Here is a 27,975-nt window from a genome sequence, read left to right as displayed (position 1 = left end):
TTCTTCAATGAGCTGTAATTCTTCTGCTTGCTTCTGCAGAGCGTGCTGATTTTTAAGGACGTAAGGCTTCGTGGTTTTTGGATGACCCAGTGGAAGAAGGACAATGCTCAGAGTAAGTGGTAGTGTGTATTAGTGGTGTTCCTAAGAGCAGCCCAGAAGAGCAGTGGATGTCAAAAGGCTGCTTTTCTGATTGTCTATAAAAACAAGTGAAAGAAGCCACCAGGTTTTAGGGCATTCCTTCTACTGAGCTTGTCTCTGCTTTTAAGAGTCTGTGCTAGAAGCCGAGCTAGATTCGAGTCTAGTAGCACATTAAAGACGAATAGGATTTCCAGGCCGTAAGTGTTCAAGAATCAGAGCTCCCTTTGTCAGATACCTTTATCAGAAGGGAGCTTTGACTCTCAAAAATTTTTATATCGCCGAAAACTTCATTGGTCTCTTTAACGTACGACTGGATTCGAACCTAGGTCTTCTACTGCAGACCGACACACCCTGCCCTCTGGAACTGTGCTGGTAGCTGAAAGGTTTCTGAAGACCCCAGCACTTCAGGAGGATATCCTGTCCGTGCCAGAGCACCAAGAAGGCTTACTGGAAAAAGAATAAATTGGCTTTTAACTACATCCAGGGATTGGAAAGTTGTGTTCCTGTGCCATGAATTTCAAAGCTTGGCAGCTTCTCAGAATCCTGAGATTTATATCAGCTTAGTTGCATCCTATTTGACATTGTCGGGCGAGTTTCAAAAAAAATCAAGTATGCAGGTAGGTTTTGCAAGGGATAAAAATGCTCCGAAAGGTACTTCTGGTAGCCAGTAAATGGACAATACCTCCCTATTTCTTCCTTATGGCTCTTCACTCCTGAACCACTGGCCATACTTCCTTTTTGCAAGCTTATACACTCATGCACATTCCGATCTCTGCGTTTTTCTTCTGTCGGTGGCAATCCCAGTAAAAACATCTCTGACAAAACCACAATTTTCATATTGCGTTATAATCTTTGCCCTGACTTGGATGGCCCAGACTAGCCTGATCTTGTCAGTTCTCGAAAGCTAAGCAGGGTTGGCCATGGTTTGTTTTGGATAGGAAACCGCCAAGGAATTTCAGGGTTGCTACACAGAGGAAGGCAATGGCAAGCCACCTCTGAATGGCTCTCACCTTGAAAAGCCTGCGCAGGGCTGTTGAACTAATTGTTTTGAGGACCAGATCGGACATAAATGAGACCTTGTCGGGCTGGGCTGCGTTAGGCTGGGCCATGTGTGGACCTATTTAAGCTTAGCTAGCAGAAATATAAACTTTATAAAAGACGCAGACAAACACAAAGTTTAAAAAAAAAAACCAGCCTTTTCCCCTCCACTGCTTCCCTGCAGCATTTTAGTGCATTCATGCCTCAATGGGCTCCCCACAGCTTTTCTCTGTTCTTTCTCCAGCCTGTTTTGCTGCAACGTTTTGGGAAAGATAATAGTAAAGCTGGGATGGCTGCTGTGTGAGTGGAAAAACTTGGATTTTCTCACCTGTATAGCAGGCATTCTCTAACCCTGCCCATGCAATACCCACTTCCTTTCCTCACCACGGGGGGTTTTGTTGTTCATTTCTGAATTGTCAATTTCATACTGTTATGTCATTATACCGTTATTACAATAAGTGTAACTCTGGGGATTCTGTGAATTCCCAGCTCTCATTTAAAAAAAAACCCCTATTCAGCCCTTTCCATTGTGGAGGTATAAGGGGAAAGACATATCTAAAAATCTAAACTGTATTTATTTATGAAAACATATACCACCTTTCCTTGTATTTTAAGGTAGCTGAACTAAACCCTAATGTATTTCAAACTGCTGTGTTTATCAGGAAGCATCTTTTAAGAACAGTCAAGAACAATCATACATATTTAACCATCTTTCATTGTGTATCACTGTCTTAATAATGCTATTCTGCAAACATTCAATGTTCATATACATGAGTTGTCATCTCTGAGCTAACCTCCAGCTGCTGCCAAAAAAAATTGTAACATCTTCCTGCCAAGATGTTGGTGTGCTGGCAAACAGAAAGGGGAGTAGAGATGAGGTTTTTCCTGGGCTGGACACACTTGAAGCAAGCCAAGCCTCAGCAGCACTGGCAAGACCTCATGGATGCGCCTTGCCCTCAACTGGTGGCTATGCTGTTCCAGGAGGCAAGGATAGGTCCGTCCTCACTAGCCCCAGCAGCTTCAGTTGCTTGCTCTGGCTCTGGGTGCCTAGAAAGAATGGTCTTATAGATTGCTATTGGCACATGTGCCAGGGAATGCCTATCCCTGCCTTGGAGAATACAGCTTTGCTCATGTCTTAGCACCCCCTCCCCCAGAAGTCTTAAGTCTCCTCCTGGGCCATCTAGCACTAGGAAGGAGGAGACTTACCATGTTATCAATGGAATAAAGTTAGAGTCCAATGGTACCTTTAAGACCAACAAAGGTGTCACTGGACTCCAACTCTATTCTATGCTTCAGACCAACACAGCTGCCCACCTGAATCCATGTTATCAATGGTTCTAGATACTGTTACTGTCACAGAATGCTTCACTGTTCCATTCTACTACGGGTCCACTGAGCGATCAAGACACTCAGTGGCTCTCCCAGCTCTCCGTCTGGCCTGGCGCTGCTCTCTCAACCTGCCTCCCAGAGGGGTTCCTTACCTCACTCTGGGTATCTGCTCTGCCACCCACTGCTCAACTGCAGCATTTCCTGCTTAGATGTGCTAGCATTCCATCATCCATGTCCCTGTTCACTGCCCTCGTCATGTTCCTGCATCTCCGGCTTTCGCGGGGACAGCTGACCGCCCTTGTGCATTCCTGAGGATCTAGCCGTCTGCTGGCCAAGCACCTCCCTTCCCCTGGCACCCTTTCAGGAATGTGTTTAAGTGGGGCTCATCGTGGTTACAAAGAGCAAACTTCACCAGCATTCAAAAAAATTAAAAAATGTATTTACAGGAAGATATCTACACACATACTCTGCACAGCTGTGGACTGAGCAAGGGTTACACAGTAGAAGTGCAAACACGGATTCCTCATTCCCTTCTGTAGTCATTCCCTGACGTTTGTTTTTTAAAGTAGTCTGTTCATTCTCAGAGTTGTCCGTCACCCATTACCTTGAACTTTGTTATAGCTGCCTGCCTCTTTTTTTGCATCAACAAGGAGCCCAGGTATGAGAGCTCCTTCCTCCAAGTTATCCCCTGATTAAATCACCCAAAATTCACCCCATTCCCATCATGTCCAGGGAATGTAACTCCTCTGTCTTCCCCACTCCCTTGTGGGTCAGTCCTTTCTGTTAATGTTCTTTCCAGAAAGATCCAGGCAGGTAGCTGTGTTGGTCTGAAGCAGTAGAACAAAGGAATCCTGTAGCACCTTTAAGACCAACAAAGTTTTATTCAGAATACTATCTATCATTTGGAATTCTCAAGTCTCTGTTACCTCTAAGGTGTAACATTCCTGCCAGGGTGTTAGATGACCCTTAAATGGTTCTCTGCCAGCTAGAAGCCTTTGTATAACCAGTCCTTAAGTAATCGGTGCTCGTGAAAGCCACCAATGGGATGGGAATGTTAAAACAATTAACCACTGTCCTATTTCCTATCCTTGTACAGACAGGGAAACGTCTTAGAATAAATAGAGGGGGGGTGTCGGGTTGCAGTCCCAAAACTCTCAATAGCATGATGTAGCCCTAAGTGGAGTGAATTTCTCCACAATTTAGAACAGGGGTAGCCAAACTGTGGCTCACGAGCCACATGTGGCTCTTTCACTCTTTCACACATATTGTGTGGCTCTCAAAGCCCCTACAACCATGTCGGCTGGCCTGGAGAAGGCATTTCTCTCTTTAAATCACTTTGCCAAGCCAGCTGGTGGCTTGGAGAATGCATTTAAAGTTAAAGTTGCTTTCTTTCCCCCTCCTCCCTCCCCATCTATTTGCTTTCCTCCATCCCTTGCAGCTCTTAAACTTCATGTCTTAAATATTCATGTCTTGTGGCTCTCAAACATCTGATCTTCATATCTTGTAGCTCACTAACATGTGGCATTTATTCTGTGTGGCTCTTATGTTAAGCAAGTTTGGCCATCCCTGATTTAGAATTCTATGCCTCTTGTCTTTGCCACAATTGAAAGTTTGGAGGCTGGCTTCAGCTCCTACCTGCTGTTTCTCCTCTAACCTCCTCGATTTTTTTAATAGTGCCAAGTGATGTTCATTGGCAACAAAAGCTTTACATTACTTTTCCAGCTGCATTTTGCTTCCTTTGGGGGTCAGTTGTGACACAGCCAGTCCGGAGAGCGGTGCCGCCACCCCACCAACGCAGTTCTTAACACAGCGCAAGTAATTTATTTTTAAAGGCAGCCCCTGAATAGCACTCATAAAAGCCGAGTGGAAGTGCATTGGAATTCAGTACTTCTGATTCCATTACCCGATAATGGAATTTGTCTGCATTGCTGGTATGTCACTTCTGACTCCTCGGTTGCTAAAAACCAATTCTGTCGCTGTCTGCAGTTACCCCCTCCCTCCCCTTCCTATAGCTGGGCTGCCTAAATCTAATCTGAAAGTTGACTCAGTCGTGCCATTCTTTGTTTCCTGCAGACAAGGAGAAACTGAGCGGGATGATTGCAGACCTGTGCGCCCTCATTCGGAAGGGCCAGCTCGCCGCGCCTGCCTGCCAAGAGGTCCCACTGCCGGATTACCAAATAGCGTTGAAGGCGGCCACGACACCCTACGTGACGGCAAAGCAGGTCCTCCGCATGTGAAGCTGACTGGTCAGCGGTCAGTTGAGGAGGGAGTCTGCTCTCGGCCCGCTCTGTTTCTGAAGACTGCAAGATCTGAAATCCCACTGTGCCTGCTACTCCCTGCAGAGGGAGGAGTGCAAAGACCAAATGGTCTCGACTGTAGACTGAATGTGTAATCCAGATGGCAACAACAGCTGTGTTGGGGGCAAAGGTTCTGTGTCTAGGCAAGCAGGGGAGCGTACATTGCCTTTGTAGCCAAAGATCTGCCTTCTGGTTTGGACCAGGATGCAGGACTGCTGGAGGCATATACAGGTTCAGAGCACCAACTTCCAGATCCTTTCATGAAGGTTGCATGAAGTTCAGTGTCACGTGTGTCCCCAGTTTTCTGGATCAGGTCACCTTCCTCCCCCTGTAGCAAACTCTCATCCAGCATAGCACAGTTGCCCCATGCCTTGGAACCTGTTTCTGCAGTCAGAATGCTTTTTTTGTATGGGGGAGTGGGGCGCCTTGGAGAGTCTGAGATGCCGCTTGCAAGATTTCTCCCTCTTAAGACAGCTTTTTCAATTTCTAGGTGATAAAACCTACAGCAGCTGTGGCTTACAGGAGCTCTTTGTCTTTGCCCGTTCAGCTCAGAGCGGTTTTCTACGGTTGAGGGGAGCTTGCTGTGTGTGAGGCTTCCCTTTTGCTGTACTGGCTTGCCTGCCCTCTGGCACCCTGAATGCGTTTGGGCCAGTCTCCCTGCTGGCCTCAGAATGAGGAGGAGAGGCAATTCTGGCACCTGGTCCTCTGCTTACCCTCTGAGGGAGCACACCCTTGCTCTCTCTCAGTCTTTGGCACTGTGTGCCCCACTCAGTTTTTCCTCCATGGTCTGGCTTGGAAGCCTCCCATATTGATACGGTTGGCCTCACCCCCTCGGAGGGTGGCTCTCAGGGCAGTCTGTTCTTTGTCATCCTGCTGTGCTTTAAAGTTATCAGGCCTGGCCTTCCTCCTCCATCTCCTTACCTAGGTCCTTCACCTTTACAGGCCACTGCTGGGCTGCCAAGTCTGCAGATTCCTCTCCAGCAACAGTGGGGGCCACTACCCATTTGGGGCCTTGCCTGCTGGGCTGGCCACTGCTCCTGAGTTCCCTGCTGCCTGCCTGTCCCTCTCAGTAAGGGCCTTCACAACACAGGCTTGCCCAGTGGGATGGGGCTAAGTCAGGGGTGGGAGCTGGCACCAGACACTGGGAAAATTCCCAGTCCAATTACAGGGCTTCTTCAAAATAGAACCATTCCCACATCCTCAGTGTATGTTCAGCTCCCCTCAGAATGGCAACACACAAGGTTAGAGACACAAGAATGACTTCCAAAAGTGCTATACAAATGTATCCTTTGGGGGAGCTGGTCCCCTCCAGGGGTGGGCACAAACCACATTTTTACTGTTTGGTTCATGGTCTACCCAAGGACCCATACCATGAACCAATTCAAATGCGGGGGGGGGGGGGGTGTTGGTTCACAAACCAACTCAGTTCATACTGATTTCTTAGCCATATAAAGTTTAAGCCCCTGCTTTCTGCTCCCCATGGCTTTTTGTGGCGAGCAGCAAGCAGGGGTTTCAAAACTACTGAGTGGTGGTCCTGCCACTGAAGTGCTCCAAAATTAGTGGAAGTTCATGAAGGTTCTTCAGTTTGCAATCATCGCTCCATGAACTGGCCTGAATTCGTGACAAATTTTAGCCAGTCCATGCCCATCCCTAGTTCCCTCTTTTCAGCTTTGTTACCTTCTCCAATGCATAGCATTAACCTGTTAAGAGATGGGCCACACAAGGCCAGAGGGCTGTGGCCAACCTGTCAGGGATTGGACCAACCAGCCAATCAGTGATTTATCTCCCACCGGTGAACTCTGAGATGGCAAGAGCCCAGCATGAGCCTCGATGGACCAGAATGCAGCCAGCGGTCCTGAAATGACCCCTTCCGGAGCTGTATTGCAGCACGTAGGAAAGTTTTGGACTGTTTCTGTCAAGACAATAGTAGCTTGAAATGCGGGCAAAACTGTATTTGATTGCAAACCTTTTGGTGCAGAACCAAAGACTGTGTAATGACTGTTGAAATGCCAATGATTTTCATTTCCAATAAAGCTCTCCAGCTTGAGTGATCAGTGATGGGATTTCGACTCCAGGCTCTGCAATAAGATCGGCACCTTTTTAAAGCTTGCCCAGTCGCGTTACTTAGCCATGCATCCACCTCTAGAGGGGGTTTTTCCCCCCATCTCCCACGGCATCTTTTTAATAGTTTGGTGCATTCAGGCTTGGCTACGGCGAAGGTTTTCATAGCTTGCGCCCAAATGACGTGCAAACTGTCAGGCTGATATTTAGCAAGGCGGTTGGGGTGTGAATTAATTACGGTAAAGCGGCAAATCAGTCCTGCATCAGTTAGAAATAGCAAGGCAAAGATTTCAGGCCCATGGAGAAACTTGGCAGGCTTGCTCATCGAGAAAAAAAAAATTTCATCTTTTGTGCATCCATGTTGGCTGGCCTCTCAAGTGGAGAAGGGGGTTATAGCAAACTTTTGTATTTGCTAGTCTTCTACAGTGGCGAAGATGCAAGGTCTACTGCCTTGGGTTTAAAGAATTACTGTCTCATTGCGGGTGGTCTTCCTGAAAGAAGAATTAACTAATGGAATTCCTTACTGCAAGGTCTTACATGCATGTGTGCTTCCTCGGAAGTCCATCCTACTTTGTTCACGGGGGTTCACTTCCCAGTTGGTGGTGGTGGAAAGTGCTGTTCAAGTCACAGCTGGCTTATGGTGACCCTGTAGGTAGGGTTTAGGCAAGAGAGGATCAGAGGTGGTTTGCCACTACCTTCTATGTAGCAACCCTGGACTTCCTTGGTGGTCTCATCCAAGTGCTAACCAAGGCCAATCCTGCTTAGCTTCTGAGATACAACAATATCAGGCTAGCCTGGAGCATCCACATCAGGGTGTGGTTTTATGTTTGTAGCCACAGCCACTAGATTAGACAGCTTTTAAAGGATGATTAGGGAAAAATCAGGGAGGGTTGGTCCATCTCCATGTTCTGAGATAGTGTATCAATTGTGAGACTGCAACAGGGGGAGGCTTTAGCTTTCACACCCTACTTTTGAGCTCCCCGAAGGCGACAGGAAAGAAGGTGTGGGACAGGGCTGGACCATTGGTCAGATCTAGCACATCTGCTCTCGTATTAAACCAGCTTTCTTCACGTTAACAAAAATGCAGCGGCTTCCCTCTGCAAATCCAAGTGGGCTAAAGGGGAGAATGAAGCACTCTGATCTCTTTTGTGAGCCCTGCAGTTTGACGTGAGCTTTAAAAAAAGTTGTCCCAGCCAGGGCTGTTGGAGTTGGAGTATGCAAAATAGGTGATGAGTTCTCCGTTGCAAATCATGAGGAAGAGGCCGCTGGCTGGAGGAGACAAAGAAAGAGCAGCACTTAAAATCAGTTGTCTAATCTGAGCCCCTTCCAGTCTAAGGTTCTGCTGTAGTTTGACATCAACAGAGTGGAATAATGGTGCCTCCCTCCCACAATGGCATAATATCATCCCCTAACCATCCCATTTTCTGTATTGTTCCCAACTTTGCCATGATCTTTCCCAGCCCTGGTTAGGTGCAATCTTTTCAGGACAAATTGCAGTCCATGTGTGTCACATGCCAGGTGGGCTGAAATCTGCATTTTGGAAGAAGACATGGTTGTCCTTGACTTCACTAACCTGCCCCATGAAAGGACATTTGGGGGGGGGGGGTGTTAGAAAAAACTGGCAGGCAATGTGTTGCTATAGCATTATAATCCGTAGGCTGGATTCTCTGAATGACCACCTTTTTAAAAAAGGCAGTGCTAGCCCCTTTTGTGGCAGATCCTCTTTTCCTCAGGGGAAGTGAGGGACAATGGCCACAGCCAGGTTGAAGAAAGGAACCGTGGAGGGAAAAGCTGGTGTGTAGATGCTCCACTGCCACTGAGAATGTCTTTGTATTCATGGGGGCTGTGAAGAACTATGCAAAGAGCCAGCCTTAGCCTTCTTAATCTGCATGTATTACAATTACAACCTGCCCTTCTCAGGAGCTTTGAGAGGGCGTATGTAGCTTACCCATCCTCCTCCATTGGGGCCTCTCAACAACCCTGCGAGGTAGGCTGGGCTGAGTGAGAGTGACTGCTCTAAAGTCAGTGAACTGAGCTGGGATTAGAACCCAAGTCTCCCAACTGCTAGCCTGCTGCTCAGCCCACTAAAACTTTACATAGGGTAATAACAAATGTTAATCAGCAATGAATAATATAGTGAACTCCCAAAGCTTGGATTTCCCAGTTTGTTCTAATTTAGTTCAAATTACGTAATCGTTTTGTTGCACTGCCACTCGAGATGTTGCAATATTTTTATTGACACAAATGTTTTAAATAAATATACTTTACAAAGTATTTTGAGTATATTACAAATATTTTATTTCTCAGAGCCCCTTCGGAAGGTTTCTGGGAATCTGTAGTATATATTTTAATAAAAATTAGTGCGAGTGGTGCCATATAGCAGTGAATGTGTGAGATCAGACTCTGGGAGACCTGTGTTCGAATCCCCACTCTACTATGGGAGTTTCCTGGGTAACCCTTGGCCGGTCGCTATAACCTGCTTCATGCAGTTGTTGGTGTGAAGATAAAGTTGAGGAGAATGATATTAAGCGGCTCTGGATCCCTGCTGTGGAAGAAAGCAGGGCATGAATATCTACACAAATGAATAAATATGACTTTTGATATGCGGTTGTTATGCCACCACTTTAAGTCTTGAATGAGTTTTAAAATTACCCCAAAAAACCCAGCCTTACCAAGTGCCAGCCACCATTGCCAAACCAAAGGAAATTCTTCCATCACTGTGGGGAAGAGAAAAAAAGGTTAGAACACTCAGCTGCTGTGTCAAAAGAGCATGCCCGTATAGTGATACTGCAGGGTACAGCTAACCTGATAAAAAGTGGAAGCTGCTAACAGCAGCTGGGAGGAAGGCGGTTGAAGCATCCAGGCTCCAGCCTTTGCTGCCTCTGTTGTAGATGCATGTCTTAAGCAGCCTCCGGCACATAAAGGGAGCCAAAACAACACTCCTTCAAGCAGGCAGGAGTCAAAGGAGGGAGCAGGGAATTGTATATTGTGCAGCGAAAAGCGGGGGGGGGGGGTGTTGTACTGGGGACCTTTAAAAAGTCTTACAAATTGAGAGGCTGCAGCTGAGGATTTTTGAAAGGGGGCTGAGCCATTTCTGCTTTTCAGATGAGAGTAATATGACCGTCCTTCTCCCAGTAAACACAACATCCTGATGTATGGTTCCACAATAGCTTTCATTGTGTCTGGGTCCTTATTGAAAGGGCAATTAAGTCTAGAATGGGCATGGAATAGCTGCAGCACAGGCTTCCTTTTAGTGAATCAACAGCATGCAAACTTGTGTTATATACCTGGAGTCAGCCCATTGGTTTGTCCAGCTTAGTAGTAGTAGTATTATTTATTTATATTTTGCCTATTCCCTATAGGGGCTTAGAGCAGAGCACAACATAAATGATAAAATCGCAACAGCATAACAATCAAAACCAATCACAATGTTTATTGTGGTTGGGAGTACCTCTCGAAGCCCTGGCTGGGGTGGGACCCAGTAATTATGATTATCAACCCTACCTGGAGTTTAAACAGCCAATATGGGCATTTTTGATTGGGGAGGAAAACATGAAGGCATGTTGTTAAAAGCAAGGAGCGCCGTGACTCGATGGTAGAGCATTTCTCTGGCAAGCAGAAGCTTAATGTGAGCCAGCTTTTTTAGCCTCCGGCTCACACATTTCCCTCTTAGCTCAGGAAGGATGGCCCCAGAGCAAACTGATTTATGCAGTAGTCAAATCACTCACTTGCTACTTTAATGCCAGGAGCTCACAAAGTAGAATTTTTGTTCACAAGATTCCACAGTTTAGAGGAAGCATTGATAAGGACCTAGGTTGAGTCCCTAGCATCTCTGTTAAAGAGGATAAAGTGTAATAGGTATGGGAGACCTTGGAGAACCATTAGCCAGTCTGAGTAGATAATAGTGCCTTGGCAGATCAAGAGTCCGATTGAATTAAAAGGCCGTTTCACATATTCATGTGCCCCTCAGTATGAAAGCTTCAGTGGCTGCGTTTGGTGTAGTGGTTAAGTGCACGGACTCTTATCTGAGAGAACTGGATTTGATTCCCCACTCCTCCACTTGCAGCTGCTGGAATGGCCTTGGGTAGGGTTCCCAAACCCCAGGTGGGGGCAGGGGATCCCCTGGTTTGGAGGCCCTCCCCCCACTTCAGGGTCGTCAGAAAGCGGGGGAGGGGAGGGAAATGTCTGCTGGGAACTCTATTATTCCCTATGGAGATTTATTCCCATAGAAAATCATGGAGAATTGATCCGCGGGTATCTGGGGCTCTGGGGGGGGCTGTTTTTTGGGGTAGAGGCACCAAATTTTCAGTATAGCATCTAGTGCCTCTCCCCAAAATACCCCCCAAGTTTCAAAACGATTGGACCAGGGGGTCCAATTCTATGAGCCCCAAAAGAAGGTGCCCCTATGCTTCATTATTTCCTATGGAAGGAAGGAATTGAAAAGGTGTGCCGTCCCTTTAAATGTGATGGCCAGAACTCCCAATGGAGTTCAGTGATGCTTGTCACAGCCTTGATCTTGGCTCCACCCCTAATGTCTCCTGGCTCCACCCCCAAAGTCCCCAGATATTTCTTGAATTGGACTTGGCAACCCTAGCCTTGGGCCAGCCATAGCTCTCCCAGAGCTGTCCTTGAAAGGGCAACTTCTGTGAGAGCTCTCTCAGTCCCACCCACCTCACACGTGTCTGTTGTCGGGGAGGAAGGTAAAGGAGATTGTAAGCTGTTGTGAGACTCTGAGATTCAGAGAGGGAGGCAGGGTATGAATCCAATATCATCTTCTTCTTCTTCAGCTCAAGCAGATCTCGGGGAGCTGTGATGGGGTCCCCAACACCAAAGGAGCTTTGGCCCACAGAGCGCACAGGTTTGAATGTGTGCCAGGTCAGTCCAGACTGTCAGGAGGCATGCTGAAATCTGCCCCAAAGCAGGGTAAGATGAATTAGTGGAATCATCCCAGAGTGACTGTCCGAACAAGATGGCCTCTTAGTTGCCTCGGATTCCCACCACCCCCACCCCCACCCCACACACACACACAGAAAAAGAAGAGCCTTTTTCTGACAGTCTCTTGTAAAAAGGCCAGGAGGGGAAAGCAGCATCTCTCCATCCCATCCTCTTGAAAGCCTTGCAGCAGGATGAATTTGTGCTGCCCAGAGATAAATGACAGGTTATCAGGACACAGCTCTAATCTCTCTGAAATGTGGTACAAATATTGTCAGTAAAGTGTATAGCTGTTAATGGGTTTTGGGAGGGGGGCTGTATGCAAAGGCTGGAAGGGTTCCATTGAGTTCTGCAACAATTTGTCTTTGCTTTTAACAGAATGCAGCGGCAGAGCCTGCAATTTACAGGCAGAGGTCAATGATGGGAGACAGGGCTGCTTCGCTCTTCTCTCCCTTGTACTTTTTTCCAGTGGAGGGCTGGTAAATTCCTGTAGAAAATGATGAAACACTTAAACTGCAAACCCGGAGGAGGAGATTTATACCCCACCCTTCATTTGGAGTCTCAGAGCAGCTTACAATCTCCTTCTCTTCCTCTCCCCACAACAGCCACCTTGTGAGGTAGGCGGAACTCTTTTTGAGAACTGCTCTTGAGAGAACAGCTCCGAGAGAACTGTGACTGACCCAAGGTCACCCAGCAGCTGCATGTAGAAGTGTGGGGAATCAAACCCGGTTCTCCGGATTAGAGTCCATCTCTCCTAACCACTACACCATACAGGGATAGAACTGCATGTTCTATTCAGTATGTAGTCCTGCCCTTAGAGGTGGAAGGTGGGGTGAATCAAAGAAATGAGTGTCATGTAACACCTTGGGGATAACTTCTTCATTGCAAAATTTGACTAGAAAAAAATACCCACCTTGATGCATTTTTTTCTCCCTTCTGGGAATTGAACTCAGGACTACCTATGCCATTTTCTTTGTCCTCAGGCCAAATTCTTCCCCCATTAAATTAATAAAACAGTTCATATTGTTTTCTGCACCGGTTATGTATAAATGGCATCGGAAAATCAAACTAATGGGGAACAATAGTATGGCAAAGCGAACCCTACCAGAAGAGAACAACAAAGCTTATTATGTTTGATTATCAGCTGGTGCAATGTAGGATACTGGAGGTTTACAAGATAATGCATGGGATGGAGAAAGTAGAGAAAGAGGTACTTTTCTCCCTTTCTCACAATACAAGAACTCGTGGGCATTCGATGAAATTGCTGAGCAGTCAGGTTAAAATGGATAAAAGGAAGTACTTCTTCACCCAAAGGGTGATTAACATGTGGAATTCACTGCCACAGGAGGTGGTGGCGGCCACAAGTATAGCCACCTTCAAGAAGGGTTTAGATAAATATATGGAGCACAGGTCCATCAGTGGCTATTAGCCACAGTGTATGTGTGTATATAAATTTTTTTGCCACCGTGTGACACAGAGTGTTGGACTTGATGGGCCGTTGGCCTGATCCAACATGGCTTCTCTTATGTTCTTATGGACACCTTTTATCCCTTCCAGGCTGGGTTCTTTCATACAGCCATGGACAGGTCTCCCAGACAGGGTTGGGTCATTGGTATGTGCTAGAATAGCTGATTCAACAATGCCAATGGAAACATGGCACATTCACGGCTTTTTTAAAAGAAACGGTCCAACAGGAACTCATTTGCATATTAAGCCACACCCCCTGATGCCAAGCCAGCTGGAACTGCATTCCTGCTTTGGGGGGGGCCCTGGGCATGTTGAAATCTAAAGTTGTAGTGGCCTAAACCCTTATCTGGATAAGATATTCCCTAGTTATTTTTCCTTAAAAAAAAAAAACCCTCTGTTCTGATTACCATTAATTTGTTCACTGACAGCTCTCATTTACACCCTGCAGGGAGGTAGAGCTAAAAGCCAAGGAACAGCAGCCCAAATCCTACTTCAGCTCTTCAGATCTCAACATGAACATGCTTGCCCAAGGGTCTGAGTTTTAATCTTGTTCGGTGTCTGGAGTGAATTTTCATAAAAGGACTAGATGAACATGTGTTTCCTCCTCCCTGCCACCCAATCCATTGGGGATACCATCTCTTTACACAAGGAAACAAATAAACCTTTGAAAAGTACATGCACCAGCTGCAGTTCAAAGAGCTATGTTCTTTTGACCACCTCTCAGGAGTAAACAATCATTTTGGCCCAAGTGGTGACTGAAGCACATCTTTCTTCGTATTTTTAGTTCATTTCTACCCACCTTTGCTCTCCAGTGGGGACTTAAAGTAACTTACAAAACTCTCCCCTTCTCCATTTTATCCTCACAACCATCCCACAAAGAAGTTAGGCTGACAATATATTACTGGCCTGAGGTCACTCAGCTATCTTCCATGGCAAAGAGGGGAATCAAATCTGGGTCTCCAAGATCCTAGTTCATCACTTTCAATGCCACACCATGCTGGTTCTCAAACATCTACCTGTGACAGCTTGGTGGGCCAAGAAGAAAATAGGGGAGGGGATACAGATTAGGGCTTTTCTGGGTATACTGGCAGTTTCACATAGGGAGATAGCAATATTGGCTTCTGTGCTTGACAGTGGTTCCCTAGTGTGTAAGCAGCAACCTCACACATCCACCTCAAAATCTGAGCATACAGAGCAGCAGTTTTGCACACCTGCATGATACAGCAGTCAACCACTGGTGTGGGACCAGAAGAAGCCTCAAATAGAGCATCCTCACTCACAACCCCCAAAAGAAGTCCCAGACCTTCAGTCCGGTCCAGCTCAACTATGTTCCTGTGAGCGAGGGAGCCGCAGTGCTGAGCAAAACAGACCACCATTGGGTACGTGTGCTGAGGTCTGCAGACCTTTCGCAGGTTTGGGGTCTAGGTTTTTCCTCTTTCCTTCCTGTTTTTCAGATAAAGGTACAGGGCTGCTTTTTAACCCCCTTAGCGCGATCCAGAAATACTGCTCTGTTCCAGCCTGGCACAAATAACACCAGAGCTTCTCTCCGTGGCGAAGTCCATCTGTTTCTTCATGCTGCTGCTTCCCATATGCAGGCCTCATCAATCATCTGTGAATTTGCCTATCTTACTCCTTTCACCCATCCATCTCCATCCCGAAGCCCAGAAGTTCTCTCTTTAAATTGTGACTTGGGGAGAGAAACAGCTTTGCTTGTGCAGCCAGAGCAGCTGCAGTTTATCACATCGGGAGCCAGCAAACGTAAATCATACCCGTGGAGGAAGAAGATCCAGTGGCCCTAATAGGAAAGCTTGCGGAAATCTGCGTCTCAAGATTAGCACCATCCCTTCTCCCAGAAACGTGCCCACCTCCCCGTTCAACAAAATTGCTTTGTTTTAGGACTTAAGTGATTCATTTTTCAATAAGCGCCCTCCCTGAAACCCAACAGGAGGGGCACTGCACCTCTAGGGGTATCACAGAAGTGATGGGTCTCTCTTTCCTGTCCATTGGCAGGCTGCACATGTTATGCCCCATCTTGCTGAAGTTGCCTTGGAAGAGAAATAAACTGCAGCCATGATGGACTGGACAGGAAAGCAGTTCCACATGGCTCAAAATTGGACAGAAAATGAGCACAGGCAGAGATTGGGTGGGAAAGATGGTGGTCGCAAAGGCATTTAGAAAAGTCTCTCTATAACAGAGGTGGCCAAAGTGTCGCTCGGGGGCCACATGTGGCTCTTTCACACATATTGTGTGGCTCTCCACCTCCCCATCAGTCAGCTCGGAGAAGACATTTCACTCTTTAAATCACTTCTCCAAGCCAAGCCAGTTGGTGGTTTGGATAATGCATTTACAGTTAAAGCTGTTTTCTTTCCACCTCTCTCTCCCTCCTCCTTCCCCCATCTATTTGCTTTCCTCCCTCCCTCCTTGTCTTGTGGCTCTCAAGCATCTGACATTCATGTCTTGTGGCTCTCAAATATCCGATGTATATTCTATGTGGCTCTTGCATTAAGCAAGTTTGGCCACCCCTACTCTATAATGTTCATATTCTCTTGAATAGTGGCCAATGGCCATATATAATAAACTCAATTGAAACTGATACTCTCTTGAAAGCATATTCAAGCACAATCCTTAGGGGGTTTTTTTCCAGGCAGCCTGTTGCTGTGGGGAAAAGCAGAAGGCTGGGCTGAGTCTCCTGGGGGGAGATGCTCTCAAAAGGAAAGGAAGAACTGTGGCTCAGTGGCTGAGCATCTGCTTGGTATGCAGAAGGTCTCAGGTTCAGTCCCTGGAGTCTCCAGTGAGCTATGCAGACTGGTGGTTCCCAACCTTTTTGTGGTGACTCACAAGTCCAAATTGACTTGGTATGATGACCCATACAGGACTGGCCCAAGGTTTTTTTTGGCATCCTAGACAAACAATAACCTTAGTATCCATCTAGTTCAGCATTCCATTTTCTACAGAGGTTTTTTGAGAAACTGGAAAACACTGCATGCTATTTGCTCCAGGCATGTGGCATACACAGCCTTTGCATATGGAGCTTACGTACCAGTCTCTGACCATCCTCTCCTTCTCCATTACTTTTTCTAATCCCCTAATCCAAGATTCTAAGAAACTCATTCAGTAACCCTCAGGACTTGTTTTATTTGATCAAATGCAGGGGTGGAATTCTAGCAGGAGCTCCTTCGCATATTAGGCCACACACCCCTAATGTAGCTAATCCTCCAAGAGCTTACAAGGCTCTTTTTTGTAAACTTTTGGGAGGATTGGCTCCATCAGGGGTGTGTGGCCTAATATGTAAAGAAGCTCCTGCTAGAATTCCACCCCTGATCAAATGTATATGCAGGGGAGAAAAAATGTCAACTAATGCATGACAGGGAAGAGATCGTTTCCAGGGTCAGATCTTCTGTCATGTTCAGAAGAGCAAAGGCAAATGGCCCTGGGACCTTTGCTAATTTCTGAAAGGCAGCTCTGGTCCTAATAAAGGAATTACACAGATTGTGGCTTTGGCTTTTACTTTCTGCAGCAACATGATTGTAAACAAATTAGTTTTGTTTAGTCTGAGACAGGAAAAGAAGCTTGTTACACCTTCAACACTTATTAGGGATTTCATGGACATCTGAAGTGGGCTCAAATCCATGACAGTGGATGTTATAACAAATGCTAGCCCCCACCAGAATTGTCTATCAGTATAATTATCTGTATTGACTTACTCAAAATAGGGATATTGGCTGTATATCTCATTACATATGCTTTACCCATTTTCACTATATTTTATTGCATTTCTTTTTCCTATGGCAAACTAGAGTTATGTTTACATGGTAAAAAGTAAATTAGGTGGACAAGAACATCACTATCCAATGTATTTCTCTTTTAGCTGTATTGACACACTTGAACAGGGACTTTGGTTGCTTATCCCATTACATATATTGAACCCATCTCCCATTGTCATTGACGGACAATCTCACATTTTGACATACTACTGTTTTGTTGCTTTTGTATGCTCATGCTACTCAGATCAAAGGTTTGCTCAATTTGTTAATTTTCTGTCATTGTACCATTTTACATTCTAAACCACTGCCTACCAGATAATTTTACTTCACTGTCATTGGTTCTTAAATCTGTACCATGTTGCATTCTGGGCCACTGCCTACCAGCTATGTATGGCTCTGCTCAGCTATGGCTTTGCTCACTGTGCTGGATTCCTCGTCTGATGAAGTGTGCTTAAGAGCACACAAAAGCTTATGTTCTAAATAAAAATTGGTTGGTCTTTAAGGTGTGACTTGACTCCTGCTTTGTTCAACTGCTGCAGACCAACTCGGCTGCCCGCTTGGATCTAACCCCACCAGACTGTTGGACAGCCAAGAAAAATCTACATGCTCCTTGCCGAGGATACAAGAATTTGCCTTGTTCTGTTCTGCTGACATTTCTCTGATTATCTGTGGGTAACCATTCTGATTTATCTGATTATCCATAGGTAACCATTCTGTTCCCCTCAATCTGGGCAAGGGCATTTTGGCCCAAATGCCTAATTTTTGGTTTGATGCTTACAATAACATTCCCTGTGCATTCTACTGAAATGCAAGCATAGAGCAGTTCTATGACTGCACCCAGGGCTTTTTTTTTGTAGAAAAAGCCCATCAGGAACTCATTTGCATATTAGGCCACATCAGGGCTTTTTTTGTAGCAAAACCTCTTTTGCATATTAGGCTACGCCACCACCACCACCACCCCTGATGTAGCCAATCCTCCTAGAGCTTACAGGGCTCTTATTCCAGGGTCTACTGTAAACTTGGGGGGGGGTAATATGCAAAGGAGTTCCTGCTACAAAAAAAGCCCTGAGCCGCACCCTCTGACATCATTTTTTGCAGAGAAACTCAATTGCATATTCGGCCACCAACCCTGACACCAAGCCAGCCAGAACTGTGTTCCTGCTCAAAAAAAGAGCCCTGACTGCACCGTACAATAGTCCTGTTAAACATTTTGAACATTTTATTATTAGTGAAATGGAAAAGTTAAAAAAAAGCACAGATGGGTTTGTTTTGATCAACCATGACTGCAAATAGACAGCTCAAATGTGGCAACATTCGCTTGTTGCTTTTGTTGTTGAAAATCATGGGGCTTTTTCTTCCTGATTGTCTCCTCTGCATTTGCTTTTATAAACCTTTCATTTCCTGAGGATGTGTTTACTGTTACTGGCCTCTGAAATATTTTTAACACTGCTACTTCTTCTTTGTTTGTTTTTTAATTGGTGGATTAACCCTGTCTTCAACTGCAATTATTTTAACCATTGAGAACTGGAGGGGGTGCACCTCAGTAACCATCTTTGTAGAACCTGCAAAGGAGAAATATTTTAAATAAATTGGACTTTGTATGGGATATTTTGCTAGGAACTAGCATTTTTATACACCCCGGAATATGAGAACACCTTCCCATTATCCTAACATGATTTCCTTGAATATGATGCAGATCAAAAGTCATTTCAGAGTTTTCACTTCTGTTTCCTCATTCTGGGATGAGAAATGTCCTGTTTAGCCTTCTGTGATGAACTTCTCTTCCCCACCTGTAAAGTACTGGGGTCGACGCAGTAAGAGACCAGAGTCGGAGAGTGATTTCAGCAAGCTTTACTTCAGGAACACGAACACAGACTGAGCTCTATTCAAACCTCCCGCTCCTTTATACAATTCTTGCCCCCTTCTGATTGGTCCTTAACTATGTACATGGATTGGCTATTTACAGGGGCCTAAGGGCCTATCAGGGTACAGTATGAGCCTAGATGCTGATTGGCTACTTATGTTTCAATCCTTCCCCTGATTGGGCACGCTTAGGCCTTCTCTGGAACCCTGGTGTGGAGTACAAGCTTTGGCTTGTTCAGCTTCCCTCCAAAAGTAACAGTTCCCTCCAAAAGTAACAGTTCTCCCATTTGAACCTAGGACACAACACCCCTCCCCCCATAGTTCCAGCTATCAAGTGACATAGTCCTGGAGATATGCCAGAGGGCGGCGGTCTCGTGTCGAGCGTCGGAGCTCCGAGGGGACTGGGCGTTCCGACTCGGTTGGTGGTTCCGCGGCTGCAGAGCTGGAGACATCTGGGACGGCGGCCCCGGGAGACCTGGGTTCAGCTGCGCGGTCAGGGGTCTCCTCCTGCTGGGCCGAAGCGTGCTCCACGGAACCCTGTTCTGTGTCAGGCTCATGGGGACTTACGTTGTCCGGATCTGGAGCCTCTGACCTTGGCTCCCCGGCAGGCAGGCGACCACGGAGTTGGTCGATGTGTCGCCTCAGGAGATGTCCACCCTCCAAGGTCACTGCATAGGAGACCGGTCCGGTGACGTGGTCCACCTTTCCAGGGAGCCAGGCGGGGCCAGTGGTGGCATAGTTCCGTGCCCACACTGTCTCACCTGGGTAGAAGCCTCTGGGGGCTTTAAGGTGTTCCGGTGCCGGTCGCCTGTCTGGGGCTCAGTCAGGGTGCAGCTTGTCCAGCAGGGTGGTGATGCGGCGGCCCATGAGGAGTTCGGCTGGACTGCGACCTGTGGAGGCGGTGGGTGTGGTCCGGTAGGCCATTAGGAAACACGCCATGTCTTTTGGCCAGTCTGAGGGGCCCAGACGGTTCAAGGCCTCCTTTGCCATGCGCACCATCCGCTCTGCCTGGCCGTTGGTGGCTGGATGAAACGGGGCAGAGCGAATGTGCCTGATGAGGTTCCTGGCTAAGAAGTCCTGGAACACTGCGGACGTGAATGCTGTGCCGTTGTCGGTGACGATGGTCTCCGGCAACCCGTGGGTTGCAAAGATGGCCCTCAGAACCGTGATGGTCGCCTGCGATGATGGCGAGGGCACCTGGACCACCTCCAACCACTTGGAGTATGAATCCACTAGTATGAGTAGAGTCCGCCCATGGAAGGGGCCAGCAAAGTCCATATGCAGTCTTGACCAGGGGGTTTTGGTGGATTCCCATGGTTGCGCTGGGCCACGTGGGGGGTCAGGCCTTGACACCTGGCATGTCGGGCACCTTTTAACCCAAGCCTCAATTTCTGCATCGAGGCCGGGCCACCAGACATAGCTCCGTGCGAGAGCCTTCATGAGGACTATGCCCGGGTGTGCCTTGTGCAGGGCTCTAAGCACTTGGTCTTGCAAGGGTTTGGGGATGACGACTCTGTTGCCCCATAGTAGGCAGCCTTTGTGGGTGCATAGTTCGTCTTTCCAGGCTGCAAACGGAGTAAATTCCGGCCCAGTCGAGCCCTTGGGCCACCCCCTCCCCACCCAGTCCAAGACACGGGAGAGGACTGGATCACGAGCGGAGCGGGCAGCAACGTCGCGGGCGAGCAATGGCCTGTCCGGAAGCATGTCCATCAGTAGGATCTGATGAGCCAGGGCTGGATCGGGAACCACGTCAGGCAAGGGCAAGCGGCTCAGGGCATCAGCATGGCCCATTGCCTTGCCCGGGCGATGCACTAGGGTGTAAGTGTAGCCGGCTAGAAAAATGGACCAACGGAGGACCCGTGGGGACAACACTTGAGGGGTCTGCCGGTCCGATGCAAAGAGGCCCAAGAGGGGTTTGTGGTCCGTATAGAGGGTAAAGGGCCGGCCGTAGATGTAATCATGAATTTTTTTGACGCCGGCCACAACTGCCAACCCTTCTTTGTCGATTTGGGCGTAGTTCCGCTCCGCTGACGAGAGGGTCCGCGAGTAGTACGCGATAGGGACTTCGGTCCCATCAGGGAGTCGGTGGCCCATAACTGCCCCCACGCCATAAGGGGATGCGTCGCATGCAAGGACCAAGGGCAGGGTCTCGTCGAAATGGGCCAGGACGGAGTTGGACATCAGGAGGCCCTTGATATCCTGGAAGGCTTTAGCGTGCTGGCGGCCCCACGCCCAGGGTCGGTTCTTGTCTAGAAGCCGGTGCAGGGGTTTGGCCACCGCTGCCTTGTGGGGGAGAAAAGCATGATAAAAGTTTAGGAGGCCGAGGAAGGCTTGGAGTTCTTGCTTGTTGGTGGGCGCTGGAGCATCTCTGATGGCACGCAGCTTGGCGTCGGAGGGGTGGACCCCCTGGGCATCGATGGAGAACCCCAGGAATTCCACCCGATCCACGCCCAGGAGGCACTTCTCCCGTTTGACCTTGAGGCCGGCTGTTTCAAAACGTTGTAGGACTCCTCTAAGGCGGGCGGCGAATTCTTCAGGCGAGGCTGCAGCGATCAGCACATCATCGAAGAATGGAGTGACTCCGGGAAGTCCTTTTAAAAGAGAGTCCATGAGTTCCTGGAACAACCCCGGAGGCACACTCACGCCAAATTGCAACCGCTTTACTCTAAAGGCCCCCCGGTGGGTCACAATTGTTTGGGCGTTGGCCGTGGCCTCATCCACCGGCAGCTGTTGGTAAGCTTGGGCCAAGTCCAACTTGCCAAAAAATTTTGCGCCGGCTAGGGTGGCTAAAACGTGGCTGACGATGGGCACAGGGTATGCGTGGGCCTGAAGAGCCTTGTTGAGGGTGCACTTATAGTCTGCACAAATCCGCACTTCCCCACTGGGCTTGACTGGAGTCACGATGGGAGTTTCCCAGATTGCGTGGGTGACAGGCTCTAGTATTCCCTGTGCAATCAGTTTATCCAGTTCCTCCTCGATGTTAGGCTTGAGCGCGAATGGAACTCGCCGCGCTTTAAGCCTAATAGGCCGCACTGTGGGGTCGAGGTGTAGTGTAACCGGGGGACCCGTGTAGCAGCCCAAGGTGCCATCGAAAACGGCCGGGAACTCTTCACAAACCTTGTTAAAGTCCACTCCGACAGTCTTATTGACCCCCCTGATCTCTATTCCCAGGGGCTTGAACCAGTCGAGACCCAAAAGGTTTGTAAGGTGGTTCTTGACCACTAGCACTTGTAGCTGGCCCTTGAACCCCTTGTATTGGACTGGGACCGGGCCCACTCCCAAGATAGGCACCTTATTCTTCTGGAAGTCCACTAAGGTAAACCCCGGGTCCCTGAGACGAGGCCTCAGCCTGGTGGGGATTTTAAAAAATGTCTCTGCCGCTATAATAGATGATGCTGACCCAGAGTCCACCTCCATTTGGCAGGGCACCCCCCCCCCGATCCCTACATTGACCCGGATTTTGAAGGGCCTGACTGGCGAGGGTAGGTACTGTATCGGGTATGGGTGGGCGTGGAGAGCGTCGGTCTCGAAGTCTGGCTGGCCTTCGGAGTGCGCAGATCTTTGCGGGACGCGTGCTCGGGATGTGGATCTGCAGGCACAGGCGATGTGGCCTTCCTTGTTGCAGAGTCGACAGGTGGCATTCCGGAATCGGCAGGTCTTCCGCTCGTACTGGCCCCCGCAACTTGCACATGCAGGTGGTGTCTTGTGTCTCATGCCCTGTGGGACATGGGTGGTCTTCCTTCCTGCTGAACGATAGCCGGTTTGTAGAGCTTTGTCCTCGTCTGAGTCCTCTGTAGATGGTTCAGGGTTGATCTGGTGTGTCGCAGCCTGTCTTGTCAGCCGCGGCTCTGCTGATCTGCCCTTCTCCCAGCTGGTGGCCACGTCGATTGCCTTTGTTAGGTCGCACTCGGAGAGGGACAGGAGTTTCTGTACTAGTTTTTCATCCCTCAAGCCCCATACAAACTGGTCGAGCAGGGCTTCATTGAGGTCTGTGAAACTGCATCGGCTTGCCACCCGGCGCAGGCTTGTCAAGAACGCCATGGTGGTTTCGCCTGCCTTCTGTGTCCTTTGTCGGAAGTCCCAGTGCCGGGTGAGCTTGGTTGGCTGGGGCTGGAAATACTTCTCCAGAGCACTGATGATGTCTTCCACCGGCGTCTCTGAGAGCTTTCTGGGTTGGAGAAGAGCCCTGGCTAAGTCCACGGTCTCCGTGCCACACGTACTGATAAGCAGAGCTCTCTGCATGGTAGTCTCTGTAATCTTCCGGAAGGTCAGGTATGACTGGAAGCCTTCGACCCACGAGTCCCACACCTCGGGGCGATCGATGCTAAAGGGCTGTAGGAGGTTGGCTGGAGCCTCCATTCTTGGCAGCGTGTCTGGGCGGCTTGCGAGCCTGGGTGTGCGCAGAGCGGAGGTGCGGACCCAGATGGCTTGGATTTAGCCGCCTTTCCGTGTTCCTGGTTCTGTTGCTGGTTCTTACTGGCATCCCATCCTCGTCGCCAGTGTAAAGTACTGGGGTCGACGCAGTAAGAGACCAGAGTCGGACAGTGATTTCAGCAAGCTTTACTTCAGGAACACGAACACAGACTGAGCTCTATTCAAACCTCCCGCTCCTTTATACAATTCTTGCCCCCTTCTGATTGGTCCTTAACTATGTACATGGATTGGCTATTTACAGGGGCCTAAGGGCCTATCAGGGTACAGTATGAGCCTAGATGTTGATTGGCTACTTATGTTTCAATCCTTCCCCTGATTGGGCACGCTTAGGCCTTCTCTGGAACCCTGGTGTGGAGTACAAGCTTTGGCTTGTTCAGCTTCCCTCCAAAAGTAACAGTTCCCTCCAAAAGTAACAGTTCTCCCATTTGAGCCTAGGACACAACACCACCCCTCCCCCCCATGAACAAGCTGTAGAATAAAATTCTGAAGCTACTTTGAAAATACAAGGGAAGGATGCATGTTATAGCCCTGAGCAGGGATCTGAAGCCAGTCTGCTAACATCTAACCTAGATGCTATCTCTTCAGCTATACTAAGTTAAAGATGAGAGCATGTTCCATATTCTGTTTCTTTTTATATTCATTCTTCCAAGCGGGTTCCATCCTCAACTTTTTACTGTTGGTTTGGATGGCACATCTTTACCAGTTTTGTCATTGTCATTCACAGGCCTGTAGCTACAGGGGGGGCTGTGGGGACCTTGCCCCCTGACTTCCTGTTGGGTGCCCTGGCCATCCCTCCCTCCACCTCCAGGGGTAAAAGCTGAGAGGCTGGTGGTCACCCCCTACAATTTAAATTGCACAGGAGGCCTACCCAGGAGCAGGCACTGCCCCTTCCATGCCATTTAAAGAGTCCTCAATTGGTGGTAGCAGGAGGAAAGGTCAGGCACCCTGAGTCATAGCAGTGGCAGCCAGGGGAGGGGAACCTCTATGCGCCCCCTGACTTTTTTACATGCCCCCCAACTTTTAAAATCCTGGCTACAGGCCTGGTCATTCATGTAAGGGCCATCCAGTTTATGGGGGGGGCAGGGTTGGGGAACATATCTGGGAATCTAAACTGAGCTTCTGTTTCCCTTCCTGTTGTAGGTATTTAAACTTGGGAAGGGCCAGAACAGGAGTGGCCAAACTGTGGCTCGGGAGTCACAAGTGGCTCTTTCACACATATTGTGTGGCTCCCAGAGGTCAAGGAGGAACTTCTGCTTACTCTCAAGTAAGTGTTAGCATCAGGACTTCAGTCAGCCTTTGAGCACTGACTCATAGGTAGGTGACTATTTCCACCAAGTGTGAAACAGAGAAAGAGGGGAAAGGAGGAAATAGGCGGGCTTGCAAGCTCTTGTCCTCTACCATAGAGGTCACCTGGAGACCTAGAGCGGGGAAAGAGAGTGCAACACCCAAGGAGGGATGGAATTAAAGAGAGTGGCGCAGGGTTCCCCCTTAGTTTGATAGCTCTTGTAAGAGCTGTATTTACTAACCTTGGTGTCAAGACAAAGAGAAATGCATAATGGTGACAATGGTAGTCAATGATTTATCTGGTAGAAGTGTATTTCTTTCTCCCACTGGTGCCTTTCCCTATGCTAGTCTTTTGGAGACTGTTATTCCCAGCTTTTTAAAAAAAATATCTGCTTCTAGCATGGTTGCGTTCTAAAGTGCATACATATACGTATTTTATCTTTTTGTGCAAAGAAGGTATTAAGAATTTTAATAAAGACATGTGTGTAATATTTGTTTATGTCTTGTGGCTCTCAAGCATCTGATGTTTATTCTATGTTGCTCTTATATTAAGCAAGTTTGGCCACCCCTGGGCCAGAGGAATAAGCCTTAACACAAGCCAAAGAGTAAGAAACACTGAACTTTGTGGCCTTTTGGCCCAGAATGAGTTGGACCAGCACCTCCAGGACTAGTCCAGGCTGTGGTGTGGTATGTTTCCTTTTTGTAATCAGGGGGATGGATATTAAAATAGAGTAGAGGTGTATATATAAATCATATAATGTGTATAACACTGGTCTCTCCTTCTATGAAGATAGATTCAGGTGGGTAGCTGGTTTGAAGCAACAGAGCAGAGTTTGAGTCCAGTGGCACCTTTAAGACCAACAAAGTTTTATTCAAAGTATAAGCTTTCGTGTGTACGAAAGCTTATACCCAGAATGAAACCCTGTTGATCTTAAAGGTGCCACTGGATTCAAATTTTTATTCTACTGATCTCTCCTGGCTTTCAATAAACTATGCAAAACTGAATTATTCAAAAGGGCTTTTCTATGTAGGCAACAGAGTAATGCTGTACGAAATACAAAGTTACTTGAACAAATTATTAGGGACTGTGGTCTATACCACTGTGTATAGTTTGCGGTAAGTGGGATCCTGCCAGGTACTCTTGCATCATTTCATGTGTCATGTTAACACTTAATGCTTTGTTTCAGTTCTGGGGTTTTTTTCGATTTCTGGTTGGTTCTACAACCTAAATCCTATTTAATTGTTCCCTGAATGTCCCATCCTATTGATTGGATGACTGACTCTGTGTGATCTGCCTTGAAGCCCAGTGAGAAAGGGAGACTATAAATAATATATATATATATATATATATATATATATATATATATATATATATATATATATATATATATATATATATATATATATATATATATATATATATATATATATATATATATATATATATATATATTAAAAGGTTGAACTCTGTGGGTTGGATCCAGACAAAATTTTCCATTCATGGCATGGAACTTTCCTGTCTTCCCACTCCTACTGAGCTCTATGGGGAAAGGGGACTCAGAGGAACAGTATGATAGGGTTATTACGGGAGTAAGGATTCCATTATCCCCTAAAATTTGTCTCCTAAACATTTTGGATGATTTTAGACTTCCTGAATTAAAGGAGGAGTTGATTTCTTTGCTGCTCAATGCGGCATTACACTGTTGCATTACACTGGAGACAAAATTCAACTCCTTCATCGGTGGCCGGGTTAAACAAATGCTGGGAGTATTTTGTTTTGGACACAATTACACATAATTTAGAAGGAAGGCATACTCTACATCGAAGATCAACTATTTTAGCAAGTGGTCCCCTTTTCTGGATTACTTTTCTTGTGGGAATTTTGGTTCAACTGCACATAATATACTGGTGTGGCATTAATTTGTTTTTAATTTGATTTTTGCACTGTTTGTACTTGTGGTTCATTTGGAGGTTTATTGGTGGCTAGCTGACTTTGTTGGATCATAATTTTGATTATTATTTTGACTTTGATCCTGATAATCTGTTTATTGAAATAAACTTGTTTTTGTATTTATTTTTTAAAAAACCAGCATGATGGGTCTGTAGCAGAGAGGGGGAATTGGTAGAATTTGACAATTTCATCTGGATCCAGCCCTGTATGTTTCACTAGAAAAGCATCAAACTGAGAAAAGGAAAATGAGCACCAAAAAAAAAAAAAATGATTTGCACAAAGTGAAATCCAAATGAAGACTTTCTTCTTTTTTTCAGGGTGAGAAATCCATAATCATCCCTAGCTCTGGTACTTTAAAACTATCATTCAAAGCCAAGAGAGGTTCCTTTTGTCAGCTTCAAAGCATCTGTCAACTCACCTGCCCAGGTCAACAGCAAGTGGATGGAGGTGACTGTGAGGGCATAGTCCCAAACCCACCGTTTCAGCATCATAGCAAAGAAGAGGCCACTGCTAAAAAAGGTGATCTCCATGGAAATGACATTCACTGGGGAAGGAGGAAAAGAGAAGTAGTAAGTTTTTTATTTTTAAAAAATGTACACTAAAACTTCAGATAGAAAAATGATTTTCCAGTATTGCTAGCTAGCTAAACAAAATCCCCCTTTCTCTGCTTCCTGACCAGAAATGCAGGAAGAACATAAGAAGAGCCCTGCTGAAATCAAACTAGTGGCCCAACCAGTTGCCCTTGATGGACAACAAACAGGGTATAGAAGCCAAGGACCTCCCCGGATGTTTCCTCCTATCTGAAATTTATTGCCCCTGAGTATTGGGTTCAGTTTTGGGCACCACAATTTAAGAAGGATATAGACAAGCTGGAACACGTCCAGAGGAGGCCAACAAAGATGGTGAGGGGTCTGGAGATCAAGTCCTATGAAGAAAGGTTGAAGGAGCTGGGGATGTTTAGCCTGGAGAGGAGGCAGCTGAGGAGTGATATGATCACCATCGTCAAGTACTTGAAGGGCTGTCATATAGAGGATGGTGCAGAATTGCACCATGCAGAAGGTAGGACCAGAATCAATGGGTTGAAATCAAATCAGAAGAGTTTCCAGCTCAACGTTAAGAAGAACTTCCTGACCGTTAGAATGGTTCCTCAGTGGAACACGCTTCCTCGGGAGGTGGTGGGCTCTCCTTCCTTGGAGGTTTTAAGACAAAGGCTAGATGGCCATCTGACAGCAATGCTGATCCTGTGAATTTAGGGGGAGGTATTTATGAATTTCCTGCATTGTGCAGAGGGTTGGACTAGATGACCCTGTGCTCCCTTCCAACTCTATGATTCTATGGAAGTTCTCTTTACTCATCTGGACTAACAGGCATTTGATGAACCCTATCCCCCATGAATCTAACTCCCTTTTAAAGCCAT

The 27,975-nt window shown here is 47.2% G+C and overlaps 2 protein-coding genes across 4 annotated transcripts in view; one reads left to right on the top strand and one right to left on the bottom strand.

Annotated features, from left to right (window-relative positions):
- Positions 1-6,860, top strand: part of MECR (mitochondrial trans-2-enoyl-CoA reductase) — a 32,836-nt gene extending 25,976 nt beyond the window's left edge. The window contains exons 9-10 of the mRNA XM_060258509.1: positions 40-112; positions 4,579-6,860. Of these exons, the coding sequence (XP_060114492.1) occupies positions 40-112; positions 4,579-4,742 (237 nt within the window). The 3' untranslated portion in view covers positions 4,743-6,860. The remainder of the gene's footprint in view (positions 1-39; positions 113-4,578) is intronic.
- Positions 6,861-8,017: 1,157 nt separating this feature from the next.
- LOC132586148 (transmembrane protein 244-like) overlaps positions 8,018-27,975 on the bottom strand; it is a 37,274-nt gene continuing 17,316 nt past the window's right edge. For 2 of the 3 annotated variants that reach the window (XM_060258116.1, XM_060258118.1), the window contains 3 exons: positions 26,977-27,102; positions 9,536-9,580; positions 9,077-9,408 (listed from right to left, as the gene is read on the bottom strand). In XM_060258116.1, the coding sequence (XP_060114099.1) occupies positions 9,260-9,408; positions 9,536-9,580; positions 26,977-27,102 (320 nt within the window). In that variant the 3' untranslated portion in view covers positions 9,077-9,259. Of the gene's footprint in view, positions 8,133-9,076; positions 9,409-9,535; positions 9,581-26,976; positions 27,103-27,975 lie in introns of those variants that run through there. The other variant, XM_060258117.1, reaches the window with a different exon arrangement.

Source organism: Heteronotia binoei, chromosome 17 (genome assembly GCF_032191835.1).
Source record: "Heteronotia binoei isolate CCM8104 ecotype False Entrance Well chromosome 17, APGP_CSIRO_Hbin_v1, whole genome shotgun sequence".
In the NCBI taxonomy this organism is placed as follows: domain Eukaryota; kingdom Metazoa; phylum Chordata; class Lepidosauria; order Squamata; family Gekkonidae; genus Heteronotia; species Heteronotia binoei.
Note: the sequence above shows the minus strand (reverse complement) of the source record. Positions and strands in the feature narration are given on the sequence as shown.